This window comes from Periophthalmus magnuspinnatus, chromosome 10, assembly GCF_009829125.3.
Source record: "Periophthalmus magnuspinnatus isolate fPerMag1 chromosome 10, fPerMag1.2.pri, whole genome shotgun sequence".
Taxonomy (NCBI): domain Eukaryota; kingdom Metazoa; phylum Chordata; class Actinopteri; order Gobiiformes; family Gobiidae; genus Periophthalmus; species Periophthalmus magnuspinnatus.
The window spans coordinates 31,557,795-31,579,421 of NC_047135.1; the positions used below are offsets into that span (position 1 = coordinate 31,557,795).

The following is a 21,627-nucleotide window of genomic DNA, read 5'->3' on the forward strand; positions in this document are numbered from 1 at the left end:
ATAAATGGTAATAGAATCAAATACAGAAAGTGTCTTTTGCTTTCATTTGTACAGGAGCATTAGTCCACTTTGCACCACTGTTCTGTGGCTATAGGAGAGGTGTGCGTGGCATCATTATCAGTGCTCTCAGAACAGATCAAAGCTGTGGCAGAGTGAGAGTGCAGCTGCCCATGCTAATGGTGTAAGATTGTGAGCACATGTTTGTGTAGACGATGTTGACTGATCCCAGGAAAGATAAACAGCCACGTTCGTGTTTGTTGGTTGCTGTGGTCTATGTGTGTGTGTGTGTGTGTGTGTGTGTGTGTGTGTGTGCGTGTGGGGGGGTGTGCGTGTGTGTGTGTCCGTGCATGCCCGAGAGAGCAACATTGTTTCCAGATGTGCTGTATGTGTTTGTTCACTGTTTATTTTGTTTCTTCACCACAGCTTGCCATCAGTTACAAATGATACTTGAAAACTTAATGTCAAAAAAGACTGAACAAGTTTTGGTTTATAGAGCGACACTGAAGTCATGCTTTTATCTTTTACTCCAATAGTTGAACCAAAAGAAATATTAATAATGGACCTATGTTTCCACATGGTGTCACTCTTGTACTTACTGTCATATTAATGAACTCATCTTCAAACTGTACACTGATGCAAATTATAAAACATAAACCACTTTTAATATTTCTTCCCTTCATTAGACATCTGTTTTTGATAGAAAATGTACATGTTGAGTTGTTTCTGAAACAAAACAGCATGGACAAATGGTCAAGTAAGTTTGCCACTAAATATCAAGGTTTAATATTTGAACTGTAAGGACAGAAAAAAATGCCAAATGTTGATATAAACTACTATTTCCAAAGTCAAATAATAAAAAGCTTTTGTGCAGAATTATGAAATATTGAGTGATGTGTCCATGTTAACACTGTTAAGTGTCTGATTCTGTGATTGGAATCAGCAAATGCCACTTGGATCTGAGGTTTCCTTCCAGAGCCATAAATCCTGGTGAAAACAGAGGTTTTATGGCAAACTTCCCCTCCTTTCTGCAGGGGGTAGTGTGCCTTCTACCACCCTCAGATGTCACTGCCCTTTCATATTTCTACACCAGCCTTTGGAAAACATCATCAAACATAAGACAATAGAAAGAGTCGCACGATAGCATTCTGGGTTGGCACACAACTGCACTTTACTACTGTAAAATATCATTTTAACACAGAGTATCAGATTACCTAGATTATGTGGTTTGTGGTGTAGTCTTTATTTCCTTGTTCCTGCAAAATCAGGACTTGTGCTAGTTGAGATTTTAGGAATTGCAGTATTGTATATTTTTATATATGTCATACCTCTTGGCCATATTAAAAACTGGTACATGATGTGAATTTTAAGAACTAATTCTATATTGCTCAAATCCTCTTGAATTTGTCTCAGTTGATTCTGTCAATCAACACTATGATGTTAAACATAACTACAAAAATCTATAGCCCACATATTTTACTTAATTACACATCTAGAAATATAGTTTTGAGTGATTGATGTCAACTTCGAAATGAGAAAGGACAAACAATTGTTCATGTCTGTCAGTCCATCCCTCAGCTCTTCATGTCTATTATAATTAATGCTTAAAATAGTTTTGCGTTTACAATGAAGGGAGTCTTAATGTTTCTGCCCTTCCAATTGAATCTATGAGCATATACACATATAATTAGGCTAGCAATAACATAAATAATAAAGACATACCTCTGCACAGACAGAAAAAGGCACACCTTTATAATTATTCATGTTATTATTCATAATTGTTGTGTATGGGGTCAGACTGGATGATTGAGGGTCTTGTACAGACTCCAGCTGCTCTCTGCTCTCTGGTCCAGGCCGGGGCGCAGTGGCGCACGGTGCTACCTGCGTGCCGCCCCGTGCCGTGCCGCCCCGTGCCGCGCCGTGCCGCGCGCTCTTCCTGCTCCGGTGCTACGCGGTGCTGCCCTGGTCTGCGCTGCGCTCTGCTCCGGGACGTTTGCTCGAAACTGGGAAAGTCGCCCGATCCTTAAGGTCCCGGGAGCTTCACCTGAGCCGAAGCCGCGGTGCTCCAGCTCAGTGCGGCGGTGCTGAGAGGAGCAGATGAGACACAGCCGTGTGTGTTTGGGTTTAGTGGATGTTTTAAAGGCGTTTTCTCTGTAGGTTTCAGTGGAGCTAGCCTGAATTAGCTGCTTCCGGTAAAAGACCTCCTCCACACAGGTAAGATCAAAGAGTTTCGCTCTCAACTGGAAAAATGCGATATACGTAACGATAAAGCTGTGAAACATTTAATACGCTTTTGATTTGTTATACTAATTGGAATTGCTGATTCAAAATGTGGCGATTGTTGTAAAAAGTCCTGTAAATGTTTACTTGTTTACGTGAACAAGGTGAGCTCCTGCGCTGTGGCGGTGGAGCCCTGTCAGATCAGAGTTTGGTCACTTTGAGGCCCATAATAATGTCAACTTCACTGTCAAAAAAAGTATACAACCCACATTTACGACCTTTCGAGTGTTTTGCATCTGTCACATCGCTGTGGAGATGGGAAACAAACGAACACGGACCGACAAGGGCAGTGAGTGATTTATGGAGCCTGATGACACAGAGACAGGAGGATTTCACAAGTTTGGGCCCAAGTTGTGTTATAGTAGTCCTGTTAGTTTAGCTGCTTTGATGAGTATTGTTTTAAATAAATTGGACCAATATTGTAGTGAAATAAGACACCTAGGACATAGATTAATTATTAAAACAGACTTTTGGACTGCTGCTGGAGTCTAGTTTGTAATTTGTCACTGTACTGTCTAACATAAAAGAAAATGTAGATTACTCATTGATTTGACCAACTTCAAGTGCAAATATACATCCACTAAACTTGCCCTGTGGTATGTGGATCGAAGAGCTTTCTTGATTTTTAGTAAAAGAACTGAACTTTACTAAAAGAACCTGTCACCTGGGCAAAAAGTTGTAGGAGTGAAGATGTTTCGCTGCTCATCCAAGCCACTTCTTCAGTTCTGACTTGGATGAGCAGCGAAATTTCTTCACTCCTATAACATTTTTGTCCAGATTTGAATTTTTCTTTTATTATGGATCATACCTGGATGACTAAGGGATTACACAGATATTTCCTGCTTTTGTTACTGAACATTTGCAACTTCCAATTTTTAGAAATCCTATACACACTCCAGAAACGTGAGAACGTGCACACTAGTAAAAGCATAGTTGTAAAAGTCAGGACATTTAGGACCCCCACCCCCTTGCCATCTCTAAGCAAGGAGTAAGTTATGTAATAGAAGCAGGTGCCATCTGATATACAGTCTATGTGAATGTCCAGTTGTCATTATTGGCTCTTGGAGTTGCGTCTGAATGCAAATATTGACTTTACATGTTCTTGCTGGTTTTATTTACATATTGGTAAATAAAACCTTTGACCTGTTAATTTTAGTTCTGTCGAATGTCTAAAATTTGTCCATTTTTGTCGTGCTGAAGAAGTATTTTTGTGTTTTTGTCATGGCCTCACCCGTGTTAGCTGAGGGTGTGTTGTTACATGTGACTTGCTCATATTAGCCATTATAGCGAGTGACTTGGCTCAGCCGTGAAGGAGGACCTCTGTTAGTAATCCTTCAGAGATGTTACAGACCTGGAACATTTACTCAGAAACGCGTCACATGACAATTATGACCATTATGTAAGTATTTTCTCAGTCCAATGTTCACTATGGAAACAATTTACACAATGGAAATATGCTTGTCTACAGTTGTTTAGATATAGCCAAATGATGATTGCATTAGCGCTGGTGTTACTATCCTTCTAAAAATATCACGATATCAGATTTTATGATTATTCACAATTACTGTCACATTGACCAGATAAGTTGTGTTTTACAGCTTGGAAAAAAACAGAACAAAAATAGAAAATACAAGCGAAAAAATTCTAAGTGGAAGTGGATTTTTGCATGTCACCCAGCTCTATGGAAGACAAAGTCCATAGTAAGATGAGTAAATATATAGATTTTCTGCATCCTTGAGGAGTTGTGTGTTATCAGCTTGCTCAACTGGACGCGTCCCTCCTCCAGAGACCGTAAACTGGGAGCGCAAATCAAGTCGGAGGTCATAGTCTATCCTCCGTCAAAGCAGTGACTAATGAAGATGGGCTACTTCCTCTGGGAAATCCTACGTGTCCTAACCTTTATTAAAGCAGAAGGAATTGGAATAAGAGTGAATGAGCTATTGACAAGGAATCCTGTGTTGGCTTGGGTGTCTTGGTCTCCCTCTTTGGCTTTGTTACAGTCAGGATTGGTGGCCCCTATCCGTTACAGGAATGGGTATCACTTTTGCGAAGTAAAAGGCAGAGGGAAGGAGAGAAGTGGCTTAGATGACCTCAGCGTTTGTATGTTTGTGTGTTTCAAGTCCAGGTTGGTGTTTGTAGTCCCACCTGGAGGGCTGCACCAGTAGCTTAAAATGCTGCCCAAAACAAAAACAAAAACCTCCTTACTGCATGGATTTCAGTATGTCTCCAGTCTGCCTCGTTATAACCGTGTCCCTCCCGCTTTTCCCACAGCAGAGCAGCGGGGGAGCACACACAAACACAACTGTGCGCACACAAAAGTATCACACACATAATTGTGTTACGGAGCAGCTCTGGTTTCACTCAGGCTTCGGGCGGCCAATGAAGCTGTGAGGTTATGGTCTAGTGATGTGGTGCAAGATATCATCGTCTTAGGTTAGTTGCCCAAAGCTACTGTGGTCTCTTCCAGAAATCTGTTTATGTTACAACAAGTGCTGCAAGATTAATTTTAATAGAATAAAAAATTTGCATGGACAGTTTTTGAAGTGCCGTCATTTCCTTCACAGAAACCTTATGTCTTCTTCTGCATTAAAAAAACTGCTAGCCCTGTAGTTTAGATGTGTACAAACATGTTCTAAAATGTGATTCTTGCATAAGTTGTCAGTTCATGTTTCACAATTTTTCGCAAATCGTGCAGCCCTAGTGGCAACAGAATAAGATGTTGATTTGTGTCTTTTTAAAAATTAGAAGGATTAAATGTAAATGTAGGTCAAAGTTTTGTGTTGTTAAAGATGGTTTAATTCTGCATACAAACATATATTATAATGTAGTAATGGGTTAAAACTGTGAGATGTTTTGGACTGTGCAGCTAAAAGTTATCTGAAGAATGTCTTCCTAATCAGCACTGCCCTTATGAAATGGAATTAGTGGAGATTAGAAAGTGCACTGTGGTTATGGGGCTGCATAGGGCCATTACTGATGGGATTGTATTTCTGACCATAATTTTCACCACTCATACCAATGCTTTGTTCCCTCCCTCACTGGAGGCTTGACTTCAGACTCCTTATTAGTCGCCTCCCCCATCCACCGTTTTCACAGTTTAGCTCTTTTCAATTAAAGCACACCATAGAGTTTTGCTGAGATGAGAATTCCTTTTGTCCCTCAGGAAACTTGCTGAGAGGAAGCAGCTGCGGCTGGCTGCCATATTGGTGCTTCTGTGTGGATTTGTCATTTCCTGTGAATCTGGTTGAAACGGAGAGGACGAGTCCAACTTTGACATTCACCTAAAAGTGTTTCTCTCTTTCTCAACAGAAAACAGCTGAATGAAGACCTGGAGATAACACTGTGGGGGATAATGGACTATTACTGCTTTTACCCATAGGCTGTACAAATTGTACATATTTTGAGGAGTTTTACACACACTTTTTAGCTTTTTGGACTGGAAAAAAACAATGTCTACAACAGAGAGCAAAGCCGCAGGCAGCAGTGGCAGCACGGGTCTGTCGTGGGCACGTGTGTGTAAAGAGTGTGGCCAGCAGCACGACTGTCAGGACAGCCACCTGTACGAGTACCAGGAGGATGTGGACGACGAGCTTGTGTGTCACATTTGCCTCCAGCCACTGCTGCGCCCCATGGACACCCCCTGTGGGCACACATACTGCTTCCACTGCCTGAGTAACTTTCTGAAGGAGCAGGACTTCTGCCCCGTGGACCGACAACGACTGCAGCTGCAGCAGTGCCGCCCGTCCAGTCTGCTGGTGAGGAACCTGCTGGACAAGCTCAGTGTGGCCTGCCCTCACTCCACTGAGTGTCAGGCACAGATGCAGCGCTGTGAGCTGCAGCCCCACCTCCACAACAGGTACGACCACTCATGTGCTCAACACCTCCACCAGCTCTGGACCATCTGAGTTTAACTACTGCAGAGAAGTGTCTAGGCAGGGACTGCTAATAAAGGGCTTAACATGTTAAAAGGTTATGCACTTGTATTTCACTGAATACCCTTTTTTTAAAAGCAAAACCACATACATTGATGTGAGAACATGTTTGTTATAGGGGTATTTTAAGTGTACAGGTTTGTGTTTTCCACTGAGGTGCTTATCAGCTCTGTGGCCAAGAATGAAGTCAGCTGTGGGCAGCTGATGTCACTGTGCACACAACAGGAGCAAAGTTCAGGCTTCAGGAAGCAGCAGTAGTGCTGCTTTTTGTTATGCTTTACTAAATCCTATCCAATACTATCGGTCTATTTAAAACATATTATGTAACATTTCTGTTTTTTCCCAATATTTACTTAAAAATATTTCTTGCTGTAATGTTTATAGTTTTGTGGTGGTTCTATTCCCTCGTAGATGTCCTGTTTTTCGAAGATTGCGAGAGGAAGCTGAAAAAAGGAAGCGACCTTCATGGAATGAGTTAAAGGGGCGAAGGGGGGACGGAGACATTTCTGCTGATGCTAAACAGACCGCTTTACCACGGACGTCCAGTAGAGAGCCAGACCCTGGACTTATCAATCCTGCTTATGAGGAATGTGAGGAAGGTATGAATCATGTCAACAAGATGATCAATCCAAATCCTAAATTATAACCACATATTTTCGTACATGAAATTGCTCATGTTTAGACAATAAACATATGCATAGACAGAAAGATTTTATTGGTAAAATTATTCTAAACCCCTTAAAGCAGCTACCTATCACTAGATGGTAGATTTGAAACCTGTTTTCCCCTCCCTCCTTCCCTCACCTGGCCTTTATTTAGGCTCATCTAAATAAAGGTGTTCTGGTCTTTTTCTGGCAGGCCAAAGCCGGCATTCTGTCAGGCAGCAGTAACATAGATAGCATCTAGTGGTGTTGTGTGAAAATATAACGCGGCCTGGTCGATCAGAAGAATTACAAAAGGTAGCTTGAATTGTCTGATTGACTTTGTTAGTAAAACCTGACATTGTGCTAGTATGTTTGATACTACATGTATATATGTGTGTGTATATATATATATATATATATATATATATAAGATCATATTAAGCACTGCATCCATTGAAACATGTCCTTTTTTGTTTTGGAGCAGCTGAACTAGCCTCTGCTTACATGTTTTGATCTCTTTCAGACAATACTCCTCTGCGGTCGAGTTTGGTGGCAGAGGCCAATGTGGTGGAGCTCCTCAGAGAAGAGCCTGATGAGGAACTGGGGTTTCGTATCGTGGGCGGTAAAGACACTCCACTGGGAAACATTGTGATCCAGGAAATTGTTCGAGACTCTCTAGCAGCTCGTGATGGCAGACTGGCCCCAGGGGATCATATTTTGGAGGTAAAAATAATATTTAAAAAGTTAAATTGTAGTTGCTTTTGCATAAACAGTACGCACATGTCACTATAAACAAGGATTTGCAGCAAAGCGTCAAAAGTGGCTGTACCGGATAAACACGTTTTATCTCCATGGTAATGAGTATGTCGCATGCTTTGCTGAGATCAGTTTTTGTGAACCAAGTTTTGATTTTTATACGCCAGTCTTTGCAGTTATCATGTTTTAAAAGAGTTATGTGTAAATTCTTATTGGAGTCATAGCTTCAGCAGTAGTTACACACATTGTAGACTTCATTTTGTCATTGCTCTTACAGCACTGTTATGAATTGCTTCATCTACATATTTTCCTAGTTACGTAACACATGTAGTTTTATTATTATTGTTTTTGTTGCTATTGGATTGCCGTCACATACTATAAGCAGGTAAACTCTTCTGATTGATGGTTTTAATGGAATTTTGATTTGAATTTCCAGGTAAATGACATCAGTTTGGCGTCAGTCCCTCATTCCCGGGCCATTGTTCTGCTACGACAGCCCTCCCTGCTCAGACTCACTGTGATGCAAGAAAAGGGTTTTAAAATAAGGGATCCCAGGTCTGACCTCCATACCAACAACTCCTCCATGTCCTCTGTCCCCCATTCCCAGCCCGTTCACCCCAGCCCGGGCACAGTGCTGCAGGTCACGCTCATGAAAAGCCACCGGTCTGAACCCCTCGGGATCAAACTCATACGAAAGTCAGACGAGAGCGGAGTCTTTATCCTGGATTTGCTCTCGGGAGGTTTAGCTGCTAAAGATGGAAAACTGAGGAACAATGACAAAGTGTTGGCCATCAATGGACAGGACCTAAGGCATGGCACTCCAGAAAGTGCAGCCCAGATCATACAGGTAACACTAGTGCATGTTACAGACTCACCCACACATAAAGTCCATCTGTTCATTTGTCAGTCAGACTGCTGGTTAGAGATGCCAGTGAATCATGTTTTGAAATCGGATGTTTCTTTTTCATGTAGGCCAGCGAGGTGCGTGTGAACTTTGTGGTTATGAGGGCAGCAGAGAATCCGGATGAGGGAGGGAGCAGAGAGGGCCAGTCTGCCAGAGCTGCCAGAAGAACCCCTGATCCTCAGTACTTCAGACGCCGGTCCACATATATGAAGGTGAGTGACAGTAAGGTCTTCGTTATCCCTACTTGAATCCTCACTTTAACTGTGCATTTTGGTGAAACGTTTATTTGATATGAACACTTTCACTGTGTTTGGGTGATGTCACTTGCTCATGTAGCAATGATCTGTGCTCTGGACCTGAAGCATTGGAAGGCACCCAGCTCCTGATACATTCAACTGTATCAGGAGCTGGGTGTTTTGTGTGGACCAAACTGAGCTCTATCTAATGCCTTTAAACTGTGTAATTGCCCCCATGACTGCTTTGTGAGTCTGTGCACTTACAGTAGAGTAGATGTGTGGGCCCCAGTGGGGGGTGAGTGTTTCAGAAGGGGGACACCTGCCCCCCTGTATGGTCTGCTCTGTCCTGATCAAAAGGCCTGGGGCGCTGCTCACTCTGCTGCTACAGACCACTGTCTTGTTGTTTTTTCTTGTTTCTTTGGATGGAACAGGATCAAAGCTGGTAACAGTTAGCTTTCGCCTGCCGAGTTTAGCCTTTGCGTCTTTCTGGGGGGATGGGTTTCCTGCTGGTTGGAGGAAGCGCATCACCCCTTCTCCCCCCACTTCCCCTTCAGAAACTGGCTTGGCACAAGAAGCTCAAACTAAAGCTGTTATTTTCAACACGTCTCAGTTACGAGAGATCAGTGTCTAAATTCACACATTAACTGAGACTCTCAGCTGTACCTAAAATGTTTCACATTTGTTTGTACGAGTAGTTTGCAAAAAATAATGTGTACTGGGACATTATCTATGTAAATAGCCCTCACAAAACAAAATGCTACTAACTTCTCAACAACATATTTGAATAAGTTAATACCAGTATTAATATTTAAATCCATAGTAAATTCACATTTTAAAAATGTATTATATTTTTACTATAAGTATTTTCTTCTCTACTGTCTTTAAAAATAATTGTTAGAGTTCACGTTTTCTAAAGACCTTTCTATAACGTTTCCAAGGCTATCAGCTATATTGTGTCAATCTGGCAGATATTTTACTTTTTAAACATAGGTCATCAATAACATTAGTTATTTTAAAATCTTTTTGTTCATCTAGGACCCTCCAGGTGGCTTTTCTAGTCAAGAGAAAACTGTTAGCATGAAGAAGGAGCCTCGACTTTCTCTGGGAATTACTATTGCTGGAGGCAGAGACTGCCGCAGCCGCCTGCCTGTCTACATCACCAGTGTACAGCCGGTTGGCTGTCTACATCGAGAAGGCACTATCAAAAGAGGTGCACCAACATGAATTCTATGGCACTACATTTCACATTAGACCTATTGCTGAAAGCATTTGTGTTGTAGGTGATGTTTTGCTCAGTATCAATGGAGCGGACCTGACACAGTTGACATACAGTGAAGCGGTGTCTGTGCTGAAGGCTCAGACGGCACAGTCTCAGGTGGTTCTGCGGGTCATTCAGACTCTGTCTGAGGACTTTGAAGAGGAGCTGGACACCAGTAAAGATGAGTTGGACCTATCTGATGACCCCCGAGAGGACGCTCTCAACTGGACCCCGCTATGGACTCGCTGGTTAGGCTTGCCAAGGTATCTCCCTCATATCTCCTGCTGAGATTTCAAATTATTCATGTTTGAGAAACGAGAATGTGTAACAATTTTTTTTGTTCCTCCCAAATCAGTCATATGCACTGGTGCCGAGACATTGTACTGCACAAGACCAACAACGAGAGCTGGGGCTTCAGTATAGTTGGAGGCTATGAAGAAAGTCACGGCCAGCAGCCATTCTACATTAAAACCATTGTGCCTGGAACACCTGCTCACTTTGATGGTCGCCTGAAGTAAGACTTTAGTGCTCTCTTATGAGACACACCACATGACTGCAGTGACATTTACCTTTGCTCTTGTCCTCAGATGCGGTGATGAGATCGTGGCTGTAAATGGAGCTACTACAGTGGGAATGAACAACAGCTCTCTCATCCCAATGCTGAAGCTACAAAAGAATAAAGTGACTCTGACTGTCGTGTCATGGCCTGGGAGTCTAGTTTAGCACCTGCTCCCTCTGGACATGCTTTCAGAAATGTACAGTGTCCAAGGACCTCTCAAATGATCCTTTATCCTCCAAGATCAAGCTGGGAAGCAACATTTGCACAGTTTAAATGACGTTCTTGGATGCCATAATCAGATAAAGTAGCTCTAGTAGTTAAGTGACAATCAACAGATTATATTTTTAAAGCAAATGATTGTTTGAATGCATTTAGCTGTCTTTTAGTGAATACATTCATGTGTTTGCTTCTAGATTGGGATGTGTAGTTTTAATTATATATACCTTTTAATTATATATATAATGATGTACACCTTATTGTAACTGGTTGCATCAGCTTGCCAAAGTTTGAAGAAACATCTTTTTAACTTGTTAATTCATTGTGACATTAAAAGCCTCAGTGTGTGTATGCAGCATGTATTATTTGCAGTTATATGTATGTTCTAGCTTTAAGCACTTATTTCATTTGAATTTTTCCAAGTGAGTGCCTTGTAACACTGAAGGACAATAAGCTCTGAAATGCCTTAAATGACCAAAGTTGCTTGGGAAATACTGTTCTATAAGTGAAGCTTTATGGCTTTGTCTCTTAAAATTTTAGATCAACACAAAAAGTGGCCTTGATCAACAAAGTTATTTTTCAATTTGTCCATTTGGTCTAGCTAATAAAGTAACTGATACATATTGACAAAATGTTGTTCCCTTACCAAATACATTTGATCCTAAAATCAAACCATAACTGCATTTATGTAAACTGTTCAATTTGAAATTTGGTTGCTTTTAGGTTTAAGGATGTACTTGTGGAGTTGTGTATATAATGTGTATACATGAATAAAACAGATTTGAACAGCAGTCCCAAGTGTGTCATAATCTGTTCATTTACCAGACACACCTGACCTCTAGTGGACAAACATGTACATTTTTTTAATTTTTATTCGAATAAGAACGTTATAATACGTTTTCATTTATATGCTAGCAAGTTTTATAAACACTTAATTGTTCAGTAAGTGAATGTTTGAACCTCGAGCTAAAGAGACATGTGAATGTGAAACAACAGCACAAAGGGTCATAAAACCCAGCAGCCTGGTCTGCCTTTGCTTTGGGGGTTTGTGGTAACTTTTAAGGAAAATCACACATTTTGTGTATAAGTAGAGGGAGAAACCAACCCTTTAACTGTATAAAATTTGACTTTTACAAATGTGTTAACAAGCCATCCTGTTAAAGTTAACGATTCATGGCCTAGTTAAACATGATAAATGGCCCCAGTTATGTTGTACTGTTGCTGGTTGTGGCCGGAGAGCATTACCACAGATCACTGGGGTTTGTTCTACTTAAGTGGCTCATCATTTATCAGTTAAACTAATATTAATATTAGTTTAACTGATAAATTATATTAGTAATATTAATAATATATTTACTCATTGTAATTTAAAATGAAATGAAACAAGACACAAATAAAAATAAAAAAGACCAATTTATTTTCTTTCTCCAAAGGGAGCCATTGGATCTCTGTAGTAAAACAGATTATGTAACAGGGACAATGCTCAGAGGAAAGTCACATCTTCTTTTTTACAAGAGCTTTATAGTTCAACCCATACTTAAGCTAATCCAGAGGCACTAATAACACAATGCATTGCAGCAGTGTCTTAACAAAAAGGAAATTTGCTCAACACATGGTGTATGGTTAGTCCATGTGATTCCCATATTATGAGGGGATACAAAATAGATGAAATGAAATTGCACAAAAAATATCGGAGCAAAATAATATTTTCATTTGTTTAAAATGCATCAGTCTCCAGCTAAAACAGGTGACGAGCGATTAAAGGTCTTGGCAAAAATATGCACTGCTTTACGTGCTTTAACCTCGACTCTCTGTACTGACATCAGACTGGGCTTGAGTGCATTGATCAGTCTAACTCTGGCAACACTGAAATTATATGGCTTACAAGGTAAACAGGTCCATAGCAACTACAGGTACATATACTTGTATTAATCAAAACTATGGAAACAGATTGGCAAAAAAGAAGAAAAAAATAAGTAAATAGCTACGTAACTTTCTGTAAACAATAATTAAACACTGTACAGTTACTTCTGGTATTTACAGGTCAAGTTTCAACTCGTTTGTCCTCAACTACAGACAGTTATAGAAAATAGCTGATTAGATACTCTGTACGGTAGGCATTTTTGATCCTCTCTTCTACTTGCAACAATGCTGCCTCTTTTCCACAACACAAAGTAACAAAAAGACACATCAGGTAAGGCTGTTTTAGGATTAGATTGAGGGAGCGTCACTATCGTTCCAAGGATTTATTGATAGTTGAAATGGGGGCAGAGGATGGTTCTTTGGGGTAAATGCACTTTGATGTTGACTCTTTAGTGACATGTAACAAAAATATTGGAGTGAAACAAGGGACATGTTTGTTGAAAAATGTGCAAATTCTGCTCTAAAGCAAAGTGACAGCGTCTAATACACAGACAGATTAACAGAGTCCTCCCGGGACACTGGTGCAGACCCTTATTCCAACATTTTGTACTGTATATACAAGGCACTAAGGAGAAAATTCAAGGGCCCCACATCCACTTCACATCAGCCTCCTCAGTCTGGTCGAAATATAGGATATTTGGGTAAGAATTCTATAAGAATTACCTGTGAAGAATAACACAGACAAAGTGATCACTAAAAAAGGAAGGAAGAAAGCTATGGGAACATTTGAAAAAACTTAAACAAAAGACTTGGGTTAATAGAACACAAAATTAAATGATGATTTTATGGGTGTTAAAATGTTTGTGAAAATGTTAAAATGGGATTAAAGTTTTTTTTCAGATTATTTGTAAATTGTAAAAGACCAAAACGTTTTTCTTACATATTCCATCATATTACTGCTTTCACATTTTCTTTTGCTGAGTTTCCAATGCAGCCCCAGCTGAAGAGAGAAGAAAAGACACAGACACAATGAATGAACACCTCCTCTCAAAGACAAAGAAAAATCTGTCTGAGATCTCCTCGTCAGTGTCAGGGGAATTTGGTAACAGGGCTGTCTGGTCTCACAGGGGTCAAACTGTGGCCAGACACCCTCAACAGCTTCTTTTTATGCCTGTCCTCAGCTACTAGCGGTCATTTGTTGCTGCGAGACAAAGCAAAATTAACACAGGATTCTACTGCTGAGTTCGCAGCCAGCTCAATCAGTCTGGCAGATAAGACTTACAAGAATTAGTAGTTTGGAGTTTAAGTGTTTACAAAATATTATCTGTACCTCACACACGTTTTAAACACTTTGACAATGGTGATGATGTGTTCTTACCTTGTGATATAATCTGTTATTTTCCCATTCTAACAATTTCTGAATGGATCGTCTCGTCTGTACAAAGAGGAGAGCAGCATTAATGGAAGTTGTAAAGTCGTTAATGAAAGTAATGACAGTGACAGGCATAACAGCTATCAGTTAACTACAGCTGTGTTAGGATTTATAGACTTGACTCCTATTTTACCAACTAGTAATTTTCACTTTGTTGTCTATAACTCGTGCTATAATACCAGCTGTAAAGACAAACCCATGGAGCAGGTATAGGCACACAATGTGGTAAATGCATTATTTCTGCACACAGCCACTAAGTGAACACAGTATGTTATTACACCTAGCCCACTGCAGCTGAATTGTCCTGAAGTAGCCCTTGAGTAATGAGCAATGATGTAAGAGAGAGTAAAAGTGTCCGGCGCGTGTCACAGGTCGGGACTCACTCTCTTATTGAGACAAATAACAGGCCAAAGACTGCAGCCAACTGTACAGCAGCAACACAAGCACCCGCAGAGCAGCCACTTCACATTGACAGGCAGGTTTTTCTTCAAACATGCATTCACTCTGCCAATGCTGGTTTTAAATTCCTCTGGAGCTACCTATAAAATAAACAATTTATTAAGACAAATGGTTTAAGGAAAAAGAAAATATTATCTATGGGGTCTAATCATGAAGGTTTCCTAAATGTTCGAAAGATCTTGTCTGGGAAGATCAAAGGCTTTGAAATCACAGCAGGCAGATATTTGCAGATGCTGTCCTGAGATGAGATCTTTAAACACTAAGGCTGACTAGCTAACCATGCTCCAGACTGGTCAAGGCAAGGAGGGCCTACAGGGAGATAAGGCCAGTGCCTGTGGCAGTGCAGGCCAAACAACTTGAATGGATGCTCATTCCTGGCCCAGTCTGTACGTCATAAAACTGGGGTCGTAATCTTTTATGACAGGATGCAAAGGTCTCTTTGCAAACAGCCAAAGACCTCAAAATAAAGCCCAGCAGGGCCTGATCTGCACCCTTCAATCATCATAATTGTGAGCTCATTCATCACATGTCGCCATGGGTCACAATGCTGAGGCTTCTTTTTATTGCCCCACACTTCCCTCGGCCTGCTTTTACCCCTGCAGCCTTTTTGTGTTTAAGCGTTCGACCCAGGAAGCTTTCCTTTCTTGTCTGCAGCGAGTCTTCATTTCATTATTTTATCACCTGGAGTTGGACCCTCCAAAACCCTGTGTCCCCGCCAACTGTGGCCCTTAGATGGCTTACTCATTTACAGAGCTGGACTGAGAAACACTGCATCTCTTTCTAACTGACTGTGCAGCCCAGCCTCTGGAACAAGTTATACCAGGATGGTTTGGGATAGTCAAGGTTTATGCAGATGAGACTAGTTTACATACATGTAATTACACTAAACAAAGATCACATTAAATGCATAAAATGGAGCTGTACCTTTCCTGTGAGAACAGAAGGAAACTCTGTGTCAAATCTGTTGCTCAGTCCAAACCTGAAAACACATGTATTTATTGTTATTAAGATACTGTATCTTATTATTGTTAAAGGGGCACTAAATAACTGTTCTGGTAGCCTAGAGAGCCTGCCAACTTTTTGTCTCCATTTTCATCAAAAAACGTGAAAAACAAGGCATTAACACTATGCGCCACAGATCTGACTTGTAACTTGGCCGGGTGGTATCACGTGCTTGTCTCTATGGAGGTAGATAAATTTAATCCCATACTGTGGCACAGTATGGGATTAAATGCGCCTTTAATGTTCCCAATCCAATCCAGTCATCTCTGCCATGATGCACGCCAAAATAAAAGGGAAATAAACCAATGTTCAAGAAAACATCTGCTATATTTTCACACATCGGGATGCAATATAAAACTAATAATCAAATATCTACAATTTGGCATTTGTGCAATCCTTCATCCCTTTAAGAAAAACGTCGACATTTTAGACCAGTCATGGAGAAAGCAGGTGAGATTGTGTTACTTAGGTTTAGATCTCCTGTAATTAAGTCTAAACATAATATAAACCCTTCCGAATGAGGCACCAGTGCTGGAGTGACAGATCCTCTGTGATCTCAGAGGATAACCTTATCAATAAGGTTACATTTGACAGTGATAACGCAACATGACAAAACATGGTAAAGTAGACTATAATTATGGCACTTTGATATGACACACTGTGACACAGATACATGTCGGTAACAACAGAAGTAACATGTTATTACAGCTAAAACCCTCGGCAAGTAGTGACTGTTGTGATTTGCGTTAGCTAACTGGTTAGCCGAAGCTAAAGGCTAAAGGTTCAGACACAAAATACTAGAGCGACAGATTTCTATAAACATGTTTCTGCTTACACAGTGATGTGCCCGGCCCCTCGCATGACCACAGGCTCCGGACAGTATCTGGGCAAGTGCTCTTCACTCACTACGTGCTCATCCTCTTCGTCTTCTAACTCATAAATTGTATCAAAGTCCGCCATGTTGGGCAGTAAGACGCTCATGACGTCAGTCTGCGCAGTCGCAGCTGTGCGCATGTCTCCGGCACCAAAGCGGCACTGACAGCATCTGGAGAGAATCTTTGGACACTAATGTGAGCGCTTATTACACGGGTAGATGTGTTACATGTTTGTCGGTTGTACAGCAATACAATGGATACACTGCATTTTACCAATTCCAGAGCTGGTCCTTAAATTTACGCACAGGCCTATCCAGTGCCCACTGCACCATGCAGCCTATAGGCCTCGATTAAGTTAACCAATTTAAGAACAAACTGTCCCGATAACTAGACAAAGCCCATGCACAGTATAGAAATAAACTAGTTTTGAAAAATTGTTAAGCAAAACATTTTATTTACATTTCAATATTGCCAAAAAACAATAGTTATACCCATATAACTGCTCACTCTGGCCAGCTTTACTAAAGCTTATATATTTGGCAAAGCACACTCAAAGACTTGATTTGTCAAATCTAAAATAGACTATGGTCATTTTACAGTCCAGTTTGAAAGTTATTTAAAGGTCGTTGAATCACATGTTATTCACAAACACATACATTCCATCACATAATAAAATGATATTTATATTTTAATAAAATTGACGTTTTTTATTCTTTGACGTCTTCTCCTACATTAATAAACAATTCTGCGAAAATATTTGAAGAGCCTCCAGTGTATCAGCTTTGTTTTAGTCCGCAGCTCTATGCGTCCTGACGCACGGATAGAGTCTGTGTCTGCTGCGCGTAAAGTGTCCGTCAGCGGAGTGCTCTGTTATGTTCGAGTCCCAGAGCTCGAGTCTCTCCGTCACTGTGTCACAGTCACTTGCTGTATATTCCTAATCGAAGGCAAGGTGTTCATGGGCTGAGGTGGGTACAGAGACCCATGGATGTCTGAGGGGCTGAGAGAGCCTGGCACAGGGAGTGGACTCACTGACCCGGGGTCACTGTGCACGGAGCCACTGCTGCCGTCAGACTGACCCATCTTCTTCTTAATCAGTTTCCTCTCTTTGGCCCTGCGGTTCTGAAACCAGATTTTGACCTGCAAATGAAACAGAAATAAGCTTGAGATACTGACATACGGAGCAACCCATCATTTAATAACAGGCCTACTAATAAATCAAGTATTCATTTAAGCGTTACAGATCAAATGTAGGCCTAATAGATCGCAGAGATAGTCTATATATTGCAGGCTACTGGAGATTTGATTACACACATGTATTTACTGGAAAAACCCAAGGCTGTGGTGGATTTGTACCTGTCTTTCGGAGAGGCCCAGGTTGACCGCGAGTTCAGACTTCCTCCTGATAGTGATGTATCTGTTGAAATGAAACTCTTTCTCCAGCTCCAGTCTCTGATGGTCCGTGTACACAACCCTGTATTTCTCCTTCGTTCTGGTTTTGCCTGTGAAAGGGCAATAAACAAAATGTTAATTATTTTTACCCCACAGCTGAGTTGTTCAACGGGATTTCTTGCAGGAATCCGCATGCCAGGACCGGTCTATCAATGCACATGATCTTCATTCTCTCTGTGCATACGCAAATTGCGCGTCTGATCTTTGCTTTGGTGACAAATGCACGCTTTGAATATCAAAGACATCGTATTTGTACAACGTTTAACAAAACATCGGACCAAAAACTCGAAAGAATTAATACCATAGGCCTTCACGTTTAAGATATCAAATTAGACTACTTTACTGTGTTCAAAGTTGCAAAACCAAATAAATAAACATATATTTATTTAAATATTTGCAACCAGTGGCGCAAAAGAAATATTAAATGGTTTAGCTAATCTTTTAAATTGTTAGGTGATTTGGCCTGACATGTTTTCACTGTGAGGACTTAACACAAGCTGTGAAGAGTGCCACTTTGTCCGGTAATAAAACAGAGGAACAGAGCTGGGTGCATATCAAAGTGAGGAGGTGTTGAAAACAGAGGCCCTCGTCTGGATATGACGGAGCGCAACAATGTGACGGGGAAGTCAGGCTCGCATCTCCCACACTCAAGGCATTAACATCACAAGTGGCCTGGCGCCGCTTCCTGCACCTTTCTGACTCATTCCCACCGAAAACTCACTGTCATATTTTCAGTCAATGTAAAATCAAACATCTGCATTGCATGTTCAGCTTCTGGATGACGCCTACACAAAAGTCACGAACCATCAGCCTGTTGTGGAATATTTGTGACGCTCACCTGTTGAGGACGATTGTGCAGTTTTGCTCATCCACTGAAATGAGTTGCGCCTTTCTCTGTCTGGAGACATTTGAGAGGCTGTAACGTTTTCTGGCGGTGGCTGCAGCACGGCGGCGCTGGGTGGATGCATATGACTGTACTCGGGTGAGCAGTACGACACTTGCCCCGGAGACGAGTTGTTCATAGGCGCAGGGATGCTGTTTGGAGGCCCCAGACTGTAGGCGCCCCAATCCTCCCTCGGGGCCCCATATGTAGGCCCCCAGCTGCCCGTAGACTGTGCATGCGTGTCCATGTTTGGCATGTGATGGTATCCGCTAAAATCGGGGTACTGTGGCGTGGAAACAAAGTTTTGTGGAGGCAAGTTGATGCCTGATCTTCTGACGGGTCCTTGGTGGTACATGCTGCTCTCTTTATCCAATAGGTATCCCACATACATGGTTTGTGCAAAAAATAAAAAATAAAAACCCTCAATTAAAGCTCAATTAGGATAGAAAAAGGGACCTCGTGCTCCGATTTTATGGTAACATATTTGTTGCACCACTAAAATAATCCCTCTATACTGAAGTTTTGTTTTAAAAAAGTGTAATAGTCCAAAGCGACTCCTCAGTCACAAATGCGACGTAGCTCCTCTCGTGATACAGTCTCTCATCATGTGTGTGTGTGTTGACAAGATGCTAGAGGTATAACCAAGGCCCTCCTGACGTCAGCTCTCCTCCTTACGCAGGGCCCATTTACATCCAAATGCACTGGCTGCGCGGCCCAGATGTCCCCTGTCCTATACAGCGTCATCACTCCTCAGCTGGCCTATCCAGCTAAGGGATGGGTGAATACATTAAATGTAATGAATACATTAACTTCGAGAGTCCACAACTGTATTTCCAAATGGAACCACATGACTTGGTGCGTAATTACGCACGCTTTACTGCACGACTGCAAACTATGGCCTCTTGTGTAATTTTGAAGTGATCCTTTTTCTTCCAAAGACTTTTCTGTTTTACTTAATTTTAATGTTTTGTTGTTTTTATATTATTATCAGTTACGATTTCAGTGCTTTGCTTACATTTATTAATACTGTTATCAATGCTATACTGAAACCACAGAATACTCGAGAAGATATTTAGGCTTCTTGCAAACGAGGTGCAAAGTATGACTTTTTACTTGAAACAAACCAGCGCTTTCGTATTCCATCTTCACACCTCAAGGTCGCACTTCACGGCTAATTCCGGTTTAAAGGAAACTCTAACAACCCCCTCTGTGACAAACAGCGCCTTTCAACACAACAGTCTGCAGTCCCACCAAACTCCCGCTGTATTCATAAAACCGACAAGACATAAGTATCTGTCATCCCAGGCCGCGCTCTCAGGAGCTCTTTGCCATAAACATCTTGCATAAGCAAAGCACAAAGTAGAGCAGCCTCCATGAGGTATTCTCTCTGAGTTTAATGTGTTCTCTTTCGCCAATTTTAACATGAAGGAAATGTATGGCATTAAGTGTTATTTTGTTTTTAACCAACACGCAGTGTCCTCTGCTGACAGGTGCACATGGACTTTTCATGACGCACTAATTGGTTTGTCAAAAGTTTGACATAAACTAGGCTAATTAAACGTTGATGGATGCTTGTGAAGAAAGTGTTTATTGCCTACAAAATTTACTGGCTAGTCCGTACCTCATAGAGGTAGAGGTAAAATGTAAAGGACAAGATATAAGGGATATTCATCCTGAAGTTTAGATTTATTCAGCAACAACGTCGTTCAATTGAGAAAAAAAAGTACAGATAGAATACATGGGCTCTGCCTAATCAAATTCTAATATGTACTGCGTCAAATGGGCTATTTTGATTGACCTACAGATGTGTGAAAGGGTTTGATAAGATGTCAAAAATAAAGAAAGGCATTTCAGTTATTTAATGTGTCATAAAAGTGCAGTGAGACCCGAAAGCGGCTTCATCAGATAAGACTCCCTTTCATCTGTCCAAGGCGTGGGTCACTCACAGGGACAGCTCGCGCCTCTGGAGACCTCACGCCTCTGGGTCTCTGTCTCTGCGCTGCGCCTTTCTCACTGCTGCCCCCTTTTGGACTCAGTCGGAACAACAGACCAAAATTCTGCCAAAAAAAAAAAAAAAAAAAAAAAAAAAAAAAAAAAAACTAAAACAAAAAACAACAACACACGTTTCAGACAGGAGCCAATACTAAAACTATGATCTCCACAGTTACAGTTCACAAATGTTGAACCTCTTATTATTTGTAAGGGATTAGGATCTACAAATTTGCTGGATTATGGCTGGATTAAAGTCCAACTGACAACTGTCAACTGACAACGCATCGTGTCTTTGGGGATGGATAATGGCACATCTTTCTGAAGTAACTGTGAAATACTACAACAACTACAACTACAACTACAAGTACCACTAACAACAACAACGACGAATATTATTATTATTATTATTATTATTATTATTATTATTATTATTATTATTATTATTATTATTATTATTATTATTATTATTATTATTATTATTATTATTATTATTTTGTGCGAGATTTGGATAGACCCAGTAATTACAGAGGAAAGAATTTGACACCATGTGATCAAACTTTGACCTGTCTATGATATTTCTATAAAACTGCTTTAGTTAAATGCACTTCACCAAATAGCCTATCTGTCCATCTGTCCTGTACATAAAAACCTTTTCAGGTTTATTTTCCACCTGCTTCCAAGATACTAATAATCTGTGTTTGTATAGCCTAGTGTTTGTCACGTTTAAATGACTGAGTTAAGCTATTCAATATAACTGTGTATAAATGACAGGCATCAGTTATACCTCTTCTGTAGCATCCAGCATGGGTGACAAAACGAACCACAAGAGGGCAGGAGAAGTTATAGGCCTCTAACTACTGAAGGCCAAAGCGCTAAGATGCTTTAGAAAG

The 21,627-nt window shown here is 40.9% G+C and overlaps 3 protein-coding genes across 3 annotated transcripts; 1 reads left to right on the top strand and 2 right to left on the bottom strand.

Moving 5' to 3' along the window:
* The first annotated feature begins 1,897 nt into the window (after positions 1-1,897).
* lnx2b (ligand of numb-protein X 2b) lies at positions 1,898-11,568 on the top strand. Its single transcript, XM_033973837.2, has 10 exons — positions 1,898-2,211; positions 5,587-6,133; positions 6,621-6,808; positions 7,377-7,576; positions 8,046-8,456; positions 8,582-8,725; positions 9,785-9,959; positions 10,030-10,270; positions 10,363-10,521; positions 10,595-11,568. The coding sequence occupies exons 2-10, from the start codon at positions 5,727-5,729 to the stop codon at positions 10,728-10,730; spliced, it is 2,061 nt and encodes a 686-aa protein (XP_033829728.1). The 5' UTR covers positions 1,898-2,211; positions 5,587-5,726; the 3' UTR covers positions 10,731-11,568.
* A 608-nt stretch (positions 11,569-12,176) lies between these two features.
* On the bottom strand, positions 12,177-16,521 carry chic1 (cysteine-rich hydrophobic domain 1). Its single transcript, XM_033973866.2, has 6 exons — positions 16,374-16,521; positions 15,461-15,515; positions 14,461-14,616; positions 14,024-14,080; positions 13,586-13,645; positions 12,177-13,368 (listed from the first exon to the last, which is right to left on the bottom strand). Exons 1-6 carry the CDS (start codon positions 16,517-16,519, stop codon positions 13,318-13,320), a joined length of 525 nt encoding a protein of 174 aa, XP_033829757.1. The 5' UTR covers positions 16,520-16,521; the 3' UTR covers positions 12,177-13,317.
* A 795-nt stretch (positions 16,522-17,316) lies between these two features.
* On the bottom strand, positions 17,317-19,136 carry cdx4 (caudal type homeobox 4). The gene is made up of 3 exons (XM_033973856.2): positions 18,701-19,136; positions 17,767-17,912; positions 17,317-17,550 (listed from the first exon to the last, which is right to left on the bottom strand). The coding sequence occupies exons 1-3, from the start codon at positions 19,134-19,136 to the stop codon at positions 17,317-17,319; spliced, it is 816 nt and encodes a 271-aa protein (XP_033829747.1).
* Positions 19,137-21,627: the final 2,491 nt, after the last annotated feature.